Raw genomic sequence first — 12558 nt, forward strand, 5'->3', positions numbered from 1 at the left:
GACCACCTGTGACTGGCGGTGGGCCAGCCGAAGGCCAGGAGGGAGCCGGAGGTGGAACCCGACCAGGCGAGGTTGGAGCTGGACGGCGCTCCTTGCCCGGCAGATGACGCGGACTCGCAGCCCGGGAGTTCTCGCTCCCGGCGTCTTACCAAGCTTAAGCCACTGCGCCCTCTGTCGGCGAGTAGCCAGCGGAAATGCGAGGCCGGAAGTTGCATGATCTGCTGGCGCCGACAAGCGGCGTGGTGAGAGACCTTGCGGAGGGTTGGGGTGCTGCTATGGCTTCCAGTGGGGCCGGCGTGATCGCTGCGGGCTCGGCAAATGAAGCTCCCGAAATCCCAGACAACGTGGGAGACTGGCTTCGGGGCGTCTACCGCTTCGCCACCGATAGGAATGACTTCCGCAGGTAACCGAGGCACGGGACCTTGGTCGCTCTCCTGCCCTTCGCGCACGTATACATACCGGCCAGGTTTCCTTCTTCGCCGAGCCTGGGCCCTCCGGATTATTTACACCGCCAATATCTCGGCCTTTTCGTGGCTCTGGCTGTGCTTTGCTGAGGTCCTTGACCGGGAGAGTTCCCGTGCGGCCAGAGCGCTCCTTTCAGTCACCGGGCTCTGTCTAGAGAATCTCACCCTGCCCGCGGAGACCCGGGGAGAGGAGGCGCCAACACGTAAACAGGCTTTTCGGCCCTGGACGAGTACCTAATTGGGTTTTGCATTTGACCCTACTCTTACTAGACGTAGAAACGAACCTTAAATAACCATGTGGGTCTTGGGCAACCTATTATGTAACGATCGATGCTCTTGCGATTCTAAAGTGTTTTTGCCTTGGGAGGGGGCGGTTTCCAGGGTGGTGATGGGAAGCTTCCCCCCACCCCCCAGCCCATCTTTTACTGACCAAAGACACGTGACTCAGTGACCACAGGGTTAAAGGGATGCATTTTTTCCAGGAACTTAATCCTCAATTTGGGACTCTTTGCTGCCGGAGTTTGGCTGGCCAGGAATTTGAGTGACATTGACCTAATGGCACCTCAGCCTGGGGTGTAGCCGTAAAGGTAAGCATTAACCAATGTTCTGCCTGTTTTAGGAGTCCTAGAGACTGGGATAAGAAATAATTTATATCAGCTATTCACAAAATAATAGATAAGAGACTTGATGTAAAACCCTTGGCTATTCCTAGTTAGATGTGTCTCCAGATGTTCCAAGGGATGAGTCTCTTACCAATTTCCCTCTAGTGATTTTACATTTCTAATGCCACGTGTTGTCTGACTGCAGACACATGGAACCCGTGCTGTACTCGAACCTTCCAAAAACAGAGCCTCCGATCTGTGACCGTCACAAGACTTGCCCTGATGGCGGCTGAAGTTTGATTCAGATGGGCACCTTTCCTTCCCTGCTTGATTTCCTTTTCTTTGCTGGGTCCACTCAGAACACCCTTCTCTGGTCAGCAGGTAGGGTTCAGCTAAAGTGTTGTCCTGTGTTCTGTAAAGTTCTGTACATAGTTCCAAAGTTTCTGCAGGGGATGATCTTTGCTCTTGTCCTGAGGAATATTCTAATGGTATTTTAACAAATAAAGACTGTACACAAAGACAGCCATTTTATTCTTTTAATAAGAAACTTCGGCTTACAAAAACAAGGTGTAAAAAGTCAAGATTTACAAAAATCATAAAAACATGATTTATATTTCACACTCGAGAGAGACAGGAACAAGCCCCAAACATGGATTGTAACAGAGATGGTTTGCTTCATATTAAAAAAGAAAAGGAAACTGTAGCCACCGTTCATTGATGTTAGCATAGGATGAAGCATATTGTTGAGGAATTTCCATTTTTGAGCAGTACTAAGGGAAGAAGTCATTTGGTGTTGCATAGCATTTTAGTGCACTGGGTGGGTTTTCCAGGCACCAGGGAGGCATTGTTGCTGTAGTACAGTGGGATTTGAGGGCAGTGAGGTGCAGGTAGAGGCAAGGGGTAAGTAAGCCTGGGCAGTGGGCACTGAAGTGACACTGCTTGAGGAAGCTGCTTCCTTCACAAGGAAATAGATTATTTTCTGACCCTAAAATTCATGGTAGTGCCACTGTCCAGGAGTGTGGGGTTCTTTGGAAATGGAATATGTAAGGAACTGGCATGGAAAGAATCACATAGGCTTAGCAAGGTGTGGACATAGTGACAGGCTCCCCTTGGCAATTTTTCTAGTTGATTTGCTCTACTAGGCATTTAAAAAAAATACATACTACTTTTCCGTGCCGAGTCTCTTACGGAACTGGTATGGGATTAAAGGACATGAATTGGAAAGGAGGGTCAGTATAAATGCACCACAGTGGCCTAATTGTTAGTTGACAGGTGTTGTCTCTAGCAATCTGTTCACTAAAGGTAAATAGAATAAAATGGTCCTTCTTGATCCTGCTGGCATAAATGTGGTTAAGAAAGCTGTTAGGGAATTAGATTTTTTATATGTTAAAGAAAAGCACCATTCTCTTATGAGCATTAATCAGGGAGGAGGTCCCATCTCTCAGGAGGAAGGAGTTTGAGCTTGTATGAATTCAGGCCTGTGGCTGGCTTAACATGAAGGCAGGATCCTTTAAGAGTCTACACGGGGACCACAGATGCTCTGACAAGTTCATATCTGATGAGGAAAGGTAACATACGTAGAGCAAGGCTTAGGTTTAAAGCCATCACCCCCGCAAATGGTGACCAGGAAGGAAACTTTTAAATCCCTTCAGCCTGCATCAGACCACTGTGCTAAGACTAGAAATACGAGCACCTCCTGTTCTTTATAGGAGTGAAACGTACATCCTTGAAGTCTGCTACCTGATCTATTCATAATTGTGAACAGTTCTATTTGATAAAAATTTTCAAAGCTAAAAATCAAAATCTGGCCAAAATTAAAGACATGGCAGTTTCCAAAAGCATAATTCAAGTTTCACTTAAAATTTAATGTTTTAGCTTCAAGTAACAGTGCCACTGTTGGTTTATAAAGCCATAAAGCTGGTAAGGTAAAGTTTCATTTAAACTGCCTTAATTCCCAAAAGTGATAAGAATTTTGCAGATTAAAGCTACCAAATCTACAATTTCCTCAAATTCTGATGAATAATTATTCCATAAATGAAAGTGCTGGTTTTCATCATTTCAACACATTTCTCCTCAAGGGAATTGTTTCACATCCTGTCATACGGTGTTTAGCCCAGGCTAGTTAACACCGTGTGACAGGATGTAAACACATAACATAGTATGACAGTACTATGAAAATCTCTTACACAACCTAGTTAGATTTGAAATAGAAACATGCCAGCAGAATTCAGTATGGAGAAAGTCCACAAAAATGACCATTCACTTCAATGCTCTAGTGGCTATGGTGTACTTAGAGCAGTGTTTGGGTTGAGTACACAGTGGTTAAAGTCAAAGCCCTAGACCAAGAAAATGGTGAATTTAAACGTGGAAGATATAAAATAAACTCACAGTCATATTCAGAAGGCGCTTTTCAGCTTTAGTGCTAACTTCAAAAAAGAATCTGAACCACCAGGGAGATTCATACTTACCTGGTAAAGAAACTAAGTGGCCATGGGAGGTTTTATTCCAAAGATACAACCCCCTCACCTAATTAGGCTGAGGGATCCAATTATTATATGTGCTTCGAGTGGTAAGCTTTTTAAACACCCTTTGGTGAAGTCTTAGAAACCTTAAGGTGGGAGTAAAAGGAACATGCTGTGTTTATAGCCCTGCAGGTGAGCAGGCTGGGTCTCTTCCCCTTCCACAGCCACTCAGCACCATCCCAGTCAGCAGCTGCCAGGGAGTGGGGCTGGGGAGCTGGGACGGGTTCTTTGAGCCTTCTTTTTTGCATATTACACAGTGCACTGGCTTGCCTTACAATCTAAAGTTTCACATATAGGGGACTGTGTTCTACACTGCTTCCTGAAATTTTGTGCAAAAGAACTTCAGAACTAATGAAGGTACCATTTCAGGAGGAACCGTTTCTGTTTGACTTCTACCATACGTTGCCCAGCATTAGAAAAACTAAAAGACCTTCTTCTGAATATTTGTGCTCTCCCAACCAGCTGGAAAAGCAGCCCTTCCACTTATAAGATATAATCCCAGATAGGAATACAGTATATGTTTAGGAAGGGGTAGCCCTCCCAGCCTGATTTTAAAAAGGCCTGAGCTAATGATTGGAACATAAAAGGGGTGGTAAAAAAGAATGGGGTACATAGTCTGCCTTGAAAAGGAGACACTGATGAATAATCAAACACAAAGATTTTGGATATTACAATTAAAATTTCAGAACTTGCTGGTAAGAATAATTTGCTTTTACACACACAAGATATGAAATGCTTTTAAAAAGTCTGACACCAAATGTCCTTTACACTATACAGATCCATTTGCCACTTGAAACGACAAGAAGGAATCCTTTCCCTTAATCTTTTCAATCCCATGCAAACCATAATTGGGTACAAGGCACCAAATTTTATGAATTGTATAAAATTAGTTCACAAAGCTTTATCAGTAAGTAAAACAAACTCCATTTCTCCCTCCCTGTCCACCCACATCCCAACCCCAAACACCCAACCAGGTTTTCATTCTGTACTACTGTTGACCTCTCTTGTGTTTACGCTGGGACCTGGCTAGGGCCATGCTCCACTGCCAGTCAACCCACCTCATTAGTTCTTGCACTCTGATGGAACTGTAAGCATAGCCTGAGCGGGGAACTCATACAATCATTGACTCTAGAAGCCTTGCCATTAAAAACAAAAATAAACTCTGCTATTGAGTCCATAGGACACATTAACACTTCTATAGTTTCCAATTTTATTCATGACATTGTAAGAGACATCTGGAAATTCTTTACAGTGTGGCACTGCCCCCATCAGCCTGAGAGGGACTGGATCAAAGCAGGCAAGAGGTCTGCCCACCTTTAAATAAGAGTTCAGTTCTTGGCCATTGAGGGCATTCCTAATCTTTTTTTTTTTTTTTTTTTTTATAAAAAAAAACAAACACTAGCATGGATGCTCTCAGAGGCAACCACAAGTATGAGGGTCAAGCTAGATTGAGGTAAAATCCTTTTTGAGGGGCCAGGGTGCATTCACCTTGGCTGGCTACAGCAAAAAGTAAACACACCAGCCAACTACAAAGGGTTCCTAGAACGGGACTCCAACTACTTGTCTGGGAAAGAAGCAGGCTCGTAAGGTTCAGTTAGGAGATCTTGGGTTTGATTTGGCAGCATCTAGTCAACTTCTACCCGGTTCTTATTTTCTTCTCTTTACAATGTTTCGACTTAAAGTAAGATGCAACTAAGAAATTCATCTACTTCCAGTATGTAAATAAATTAAAGGCAAAGGGACATTTCCCTCACAACAGCCATTGGCTTATGCAGCAGGAAACTCTTTTCTTTAATTAAAATCTCCATAAATACTAACTTCTCAACAGCGTCTAGTGCTGCTGCCTCTGGGTACCTGAGGTGTCTCACTGCAGGGGCACCTTCAAGTGTGTGCAGCTCATTGAGGTATTGGTTTCTATTCCAACTCATTTTAAATGATTTTGTTAATTTGATACAATGTGTGCTCAGCTAATTTAAGCACTTATTTTACAAAGTCCTTTGCTTAATAATCCTTAATACTTGGTATAAAACTATTTTTAAGAATTAAATTTGAAGATCTTTTAATTTTCTATTAGATGTTTATTTTTCTTGTTTTCCCCTGGACAGCCTGAGGGATGAAGTAGATGCTCTATTAGTACTTCTCCATTTGTAAGTTCTCTTTTTCTAGAATAATAAATATAGCATTCAATGGAAGATGAGGCACAATTTATATTTTCCTTCCCTTTTTACTCCCCTTGGGTTTTTTTGAGTTAATGCGCTTTTCTCTTGCCACCAAAAGTCATCACCAATCATGCCAACTTAAAAATATGGATCTAGAGGATACAGCCTCACATCAGAGCCTCTGACAGCATGGGCAGCTGTGACACTTTAAAACAGTGTCCAGGTGAGGGTAAGCCCGGGCCAAGCTTGTACAAAGAAGCCTGCAGTAGACAATATAAACCAAATAGCATAAAAAATGCCATACGCTATCGCTTCCAAATAAAAGCTAAATATTACAGAAACCTCACAGTGTTGGAAAAAGCAAGTTTAATTTAAAATATAGTCACTCCTCTTCCTTATCAGGGTGAGCCATTTTCTGTCTGATTTCCTCCAAGTCTCAGTGCTGTCTGGCAGGTCCTATGGGAGAATTCATCTCAAAAGAGGTCAACAGCAAATGCTACAGATCTGCTTGGGAAATGTGGTTCCTCAACATCGCTAAACCTTTGAATCTCATTCTTCAGCCTTTCTTTTCCCAACTTCCCATCCCTCCCCAAACTCCCTTCACATCCATCCTCTTCAGGTGGCAACTGTACTTCTACCTGAATTGAAATGTTAGTATGACATACTCAGTCAAAAGATGAGCATTCAGAGTGACAGGCTGAGGCGGGCTGCAGCACTCCCACAGTGAGAGTTACGGTTTGCATTCACTTTTACTAGTGAGTCTAAGCGAAGGACTGAGAAGGGAAATTCAGTGGTGCCTGACAGGGCAGAGAGTTTCCATCTGGGCAATTTCATGCCACTTAGAAACTGACCCAGTTTAAAAAAGAAAGATATATTTTACTAGCACTGGAGTTAAGGACAGGGCACTCTTGCTTTTTTCTCTGATGGATTGAGTGTGGGTGGGTAAAGAAACAGTAGGGATTAGCAGATTTTGGAGGAAACAGGCCAGGACTGTCAACAATAAACTGTTCAGACATACAGGAGGAGGATTCCTAAGCCTTAGAAAAGCAAAAGCTCCCACATCTTGTGAACAGGAAATAAGCTGCAGGTTAAGAAAAGCTGCATGCTGCACCAGGGTGAAATGGGTGACGGGCATTTAGATAAGCCCTGGGCCACTGGCTATCCCCCCACCCCCACCCCCTGAGTTCTGAGAAGGCCTCAGACAACTGACCCAAAGACCAATTTAAACCAAACTATGTGCTTGCCCTAGACCTGAACCAGGGATTTGCTACAGAACTAGGTAGCCAGGAGTGCCCTTAGGCTCAGTGTGCCACAGAGAACATGTCATGTACCAGTTTCTTGCTTCCCCATGTGAACTGCTCCTTCTTTAGAATGAAGGCATGTTCATGCCATCTCAGAAGATGTGGTATGATTAAATGACAGCAGCAGCCAGGGAGAGTATGACACATGAAAAACCTTCCATTTCACATGGAGAAATTTCCTCCATGCATCTCCTTCCATTCTTCAACTGCTATCCCCTAAAAAAGGAAGTCTGCAGATTTTTAACCCTTGAGGGCTACTTCCTTCGTAGGAAAAAATCCTTAGACTTCACCTTCCGCCTTGGAACCAATCCTATCCAGCAAGCTGCCAGCCCAGGGCCCCTCCTTGCGTGCTCTGTCGAGGGCTGCTCACATCAGGAGGGTTCTGGTGCTGCAAGAGTCCTGATTAGCAGGGGAATCATGTAATAGAAAGAACATGGCTGGATATGACCAATTTACTCCCTCTTTCCTCCACCCAGATCCCTCTATATTCAGAAGCAACTGATGAAAGAGTCTTCATAGAAGTTACTCCTTTTGATTTGTTTTAACGAAGGAGGGAATTTCTAAACCCATTTAAAAGAAAGTTGCTACAAATTTTATGATAGCACACGAGTCACCTGGCACCTTCTGCTCTAGACCCAGTGACGCAAACCTAGTAATCTGTTCCTGCAGTAAACCTTATTTCCTATACGAGGAAAGATGTATAGAAACCAAGAGTTTAAAAGCAAGCCAGTCCTCGATACGTGCCTCCCATTCAGGGGAAGGTCCGTAGTCTGCCCTCATCGTTGTTGCTGGACTGCACCTGAGTTTGGAGTTGGGTTTCTGAGATTCTTGCATTGCCCTGAACTGTTCTTTGAGTGTAAAAAAGGATGTAGGCTTGAGTTTTGCACACTTCCTCGACACTGCATACATTCAGCTTTGAGTCATTGCAGTGGACCCAAAAACCTAGGAAACCAAATGAAAGAAAGAGAGAAAATGACTACCCAACTTATATTTCAGTCACCAGGCAAACAAGGAGATGAGGAAAGGGACAGAGGAGCTCTGAATAGATCCAACCCTTGATTGTTGGTGGTGGACGAAGAGAAAAGTAAATGAAACCAACAGACTTCCCTGAAACCACTGGTTTTAACCCCGCAAGCCCCACCACAATACTGCTTGCAGTATCGACCGACTATAATTTTTGTCCTCATTTCATTTCATTCAGTCTTCTTCACTGCCCATTAGGGTTTTCTACAAAGACAGGAGACTGGGGGCTAAGAGATGGGAAAAGGAGGAGGAAGAGAGGGGGAGTGTAAATAGAGAGAAGTGATAAAGGAACACTTAGAAGGAATAAAAAGTTATTTTTTACAGGCTCCCTCTGGCTACCCCAAGGGCTGAGGGGTTCAGGATGGGTACACTACTGAAAACACATTCGCAGCCCACCTGCCTCAGTGCGGTAGCTGGGAGGCTCTGCTCTGAGGGCAAGGACTGAAGGCTCCTTGGGAAGGGCCTTTTTAGTAAGTGCTCAGTAAGTGTCCTCAGCTTTGTTATGAGCTGAGGCTAGTGAGATTCCATGAAGTTAGATGGGTCATATTGTTTCTGCAAAACCAAGAATGAAACTGAAGTCTGCAGCAGAAGTATTAGTAACAACAATAACCTCTAACATTAACTGACCATTACATACTAGACACGGTGCTCAGCACTTTTACATGTTAGTTCCTGTCAATTCTTAGAACAATCAAATGTTGTTACTTAGTGATATATCCAAAATTTGAATCCATCTTTCGTAATTCTTTCCCCTGGATTTTAATGTATGTAATATCCCCCTATAGATTAAATAAAAGGAATGAAATGTGGACAAACCAACCCTTTTTTGTGTCCCCCACCCCACAGAGTAAAGCGCACGCACCTCCCTCTGTGTTGTAGCAATAGGCTGTGTAGTGTCCTGAGCCAAACCCTTTCCCGTGATGCATGACCACTGCGGAGAGATCATAGGCAAAGGTCTCTTTGTCAAGAGAGGAGAGCATGTCCCTGCAGCAGTAAGGTTCCATGGTTAATACCTGGTCAAAGACGACATGGACCCCAATCTTCTCTCGGTGATTACGGCCAGACCACCTAGAACATGGATATAAACTTCTTACTAGTAAGAAATGGCATGTGTGATCAGAGGCAGAGGTAGGTAAAACAGGGAACGGAGAAAATTTAACCTTCTGGATTTGGTTTTCTTTTACAACAAGACAGTGGTAATCAATGTTCACATATATTTCCTGTGAATATTGCATGTTCTCTGAAACTAGAAATCCCTGAACAAGCAATTCAGGCAATACTCTTTTTGTACTTTACCTCCTGCCCTCCTTTTCACAGATTATCTCATACTTTATTCTGAAGATGAATCTATAAAAGCCTAAGCGAGGCTAGGAAATGTTCAAGCACAGACACCCAAGTGCAGGCTAGCTGATTAAATAGGACCATGAGAGCAGAAGCCCAGTCCTGGCCCCCGACATCAGCTTGCTTCACTGGGCATGAACCATACACTCCATGGAAAGCGTGAGGCCTCTAGGAAACAGGCTTCTCCTCCCAACAGCGAAGAAGACATCTGCCTTTGCCAAAGCCTTTGAAGTAGCTATTCCCACAGCTCACAGCCACCTGGGATGCCCCAGAGCAAGCTCACCTGAATCTTTTAAGGTGCAGCCGGAGGACCTGAGGTAGTCTGTAGATCATTAACTGCTTTCTAGCTTCACTCAGAACAAGGGGTTTTGGATTGGATTTTCGTCGTTTGCCTATATGGTTTGGGAAGGCATAAGACATACATTGTGAGGAGACTCATTCTTTCCGAGCTATGGCAGAGACAGTGACTTGCCACTCGATATGCATTCTTCTTATTTCTCAGTATTAAACCTCAATTATATTTGGGGCAGCAATGTGACCCTCTCTAAGACTGCATTTCCCAGCCTCGCATGCCTGCACGGAGTGGCCATGGAAGTTCTGGTTGAGATGAAAGGAGTGATTGTGTGGCACTCTTGGGATGGCTGCTTAAAGAAGGCTGACTCAGTTGTAAGGTGCATCCTTTGTCCTTCCCACTGTCTGAAAGGAATCTCAGTTTCCTTTCCTGTGAAATGGGGGATAATGCATATATTTCAGCCTTAGGGAAAAGGTAAGAGAACACAGGATTACTAAAGGACAGCGTGTTTAAACAGATTTTTCCCCCATGCTTGTGGCCTATACAAATATTTAGAAAAGAAACTGCTGGTTTTATATTTTTATTGTTTTTTTAAAAAATATTTATTTATTTATTTGACTGCACTGGGTCTTAGTTGTGGCATACATGTGGGATCTAGTTCCCTGACCAGGGATCGAACCTGGGCCCCCTGCATTGGGAGCATGGAGTCTTACCCACTGGACCACCAGGAAAGTCCCTGGTTTTATATTTTTATGCCATACCTATTTTCTGAAACATGTTTCTTGGTAACAGCACACTGCTAGACATGCAGGACAAGGCTGACAGGCTGGCCAAATACACCCAGTCCAAAGCAGAACCAGTGCTTGAGACTCCAATTTTGTTTCTAAAGATACTGAATTGTGGGTGAAATGCGTTTCTAAATTACAGCAAGCAAACAGTGGAAATGAAGTTCTCTTAATTTCCATCAGAAGCCTTCTCTATAACCATTTACTGATGACTGCTCTGTTACTATATTAATTAAATCGGTGAATGGATGGGAATATAAAATTAGTGGTCCACTGTGGTGCCTGCTGATTGTCTTTGAGCTGTTGAAATCATGGTCTCAGTGTCTGAAGAGCTTGGCATCTGATTTCGAAGTCCTGTCTGTACCACTCGTGAAAGGTAGCAAGTCACAGCCAGGTGACGTATCCAGGAGCTTTCTGTGACAATACGATGTGGAGCTGTTGCTTCTCATAATAGACTGCAGCTTTTACTAGGGCTGGTAGTCATGATATGTGAGAGCATGAGCGGAAAGAGAATTCAAAGAGGGGCCTGGCCTTATTTTACATTCCTGTTCACCAGCAGATTTTTGAAAATTACTGCAGCTCTGCCTGGGAATCCTGGCAGTGACTGCTACTCTCAGCAGAGGGAGTAAGTGAGCTAAGATGAAGACAATAATAGAATATGGCTTTGTTTCCCTAAAATGAAATTCACAAAGAAAAAGATATTACTGATTCAATTGAGATTGATCAGTTCTGTCTCCCATTTGATTAAGCTGGCCACACAGAAAGGTGGAAGACTGAAAGTTTTGAAACTTTCACAAGCAACAGATCAATGCATCTCATCCCTTCACCATAGCTTTCCTTCCCTGCTATTTGAACCTGTCTATAGAAATACTGAAAAATGGGCACAAATGGCAACTGGAAAAACAATCCTTTCTTGCAAAAATTAAAAAAAAGTACTTCTTGCATAATCTATCAAGTCCAAGAATGATATAGTTAAGGCTGTTAACATCCTTCTGTTCCTTACAAGTACAAAGCTTTATGAATCACTATTTTAAAAAGAAAAAACAATGTGGCAACCAGAAAAACAATCCTTTCTTGCAAAAGTAAAAAAAAAGTATTTCTTGCATAATCTATCAAGTCCAAGAATGATAGTTAAGGCTGTTAACATCCTTCTGTTCCTTACAAGTATAAAGCTTTATGAATCACTATTTTAAAAAGAAAAAACAATGTTCTAGTAAGATAATTTAAGTCACTGCCTTTATATCTCAATATGGAACAGGATAGGTGAGTTTATGGTTAACCAAATACAGCACTTCAAATTTTGTTTTAAAATGGCAAAATGATAGCAGGTGTGACTTGATTTTTATCCTGATTCTTCACAGAGAACAGGTTTCCCACGGTGTACTACTTTAAAAAACCATGTGCAGAAGTATTAAAAGGGCTACCGTAAAACTGTCGTTCCCAAAACTTGTAGTCCAGACTACAGTATGGCTGCAAATTGATTTCAGATCTCTCAACAATCCATTCATCTTAGTTTCCAAATCTCTATATGCCAGAAACCCAAACATCAGCTTCAAAGTATTTGCTCTGCATTTCCTCTGTCCATGCTGGGTTAGCAAAAGCAGTAAGTGTTAGTGTGGTAAGACATGGGGGTGGGGATGGGGGGTGCATAAGATACTCACAGAGCCATATAGAAAAAATTCCACTTTACAATTAAAGCCATGATAGAGAAATACTTCCTTATGACCCTTCTGAGATGTGAACCTTTCAGGCATGTGACAATAACTATGAAGCTGCCATAGAGCAATGCACCATATGACTTCCTTTCTTGGTTTCATTGTACTTTAAATCTACAAATTCAGGACAAAAGCACACTTTTCTGATACTATAGCCTCAAACAGGCTATGCCACCTGAACTTTAAATAAGAAATGTCAGGGCTTCCCTGGTGGCACAGTGGTTGAGAGTCCGCCTGCCGATGCAGGGGACACGGGTTCGTGCCCCGGTCCGGGAGGATCCCACATACCACGGAGTGGCTGGGCCCGTGAGCCATGGCCGCTGAGCCTGCGCGTCCGGAGCCTGTGCTCCGAAA

The 12558-nt window shown here is 43.2% G+C and overlaps 2 protein-coding genes across 3 annotated transcripts in view; one reads left to right on the plus strand and one right to left on the minus strand.

Moving 5' to 3' along the window:
• Window positions 1-160: 160 nt before the first annotated feature.
• TOMM6 (translocase of outer mitochondrial membrane 6) lies at window positions 161-1588 on the plus strand. Its single transcript, XM_030870766.3, has 3 exons — window positions 161-403; window positions 947-1051; window positions 1272-1588. The coding sequence occupies exons 1-2, from the start codon at window positions 195-197 to the stop codon at window positions 1041-1043; spliced, it is 306 nt and encodes a 101-aa protein (XP_030726626.1). The 5' UTR covers window positions 161-194; the 3' UTR covers window positions 1044-1051; window positions 1272-1588.
• USP49 (ubiquitin specific peptidase 49) overlaps window positions 1589-12558 on the minus strand; it is a 74955-nt gene continuing 63985 nt past the window's right edge. For both annotated transcript variants that reach the window (XM_060308999.1, XM_060308998.1), the window contains exons 4-6: window positions 9696-9804; window positions 8934-9139; window positions 1589-7990 (exon numbers count right to left, since the gene is read on the minus strand). In XM_060308999.1, the coding sequence (XP_060164982.1) occupies window positions 7800-7990; window positions 8934-9139; window positions 9696-9804 (506 nt within the window). In that variant the 3' untranslated portion in view covers window positions 1589-7799. The remainder of the gene's footprint in view (window positions 7991-8933; window positions 9140-9695; window positions 9805-12558) is intronic.

This window comes from Globicephala melas, chromosome 11 (assembly GCF_963455315.2).
Source record: "Globicephala melas chromosome 11, mGloMel1.2, whole genome shotgun sequence".
NCBI lineage: Eukaryota > Metazoa > Chordata > Mammalia > Artiodactyla > Delphinidae > Globicephala > Globicephala melas.

Excerpts from the sequence above, each read along its gene's own strand:
- TOMM6 (XM_030870766.3), top strand. The coding sequence starts at position 195 with ATGCGAGGCCGGAAGTTGCATGATCTGCTGGCGCCGACAAGCGGCGTG. Across the intron at positions 404-946 it reads GATAGGAATGACTTCCGCAG|GAACTTAATCCTCAATTTGG; the intron begins GTAACCGAGGCA and ends CATTTTTTCCAG.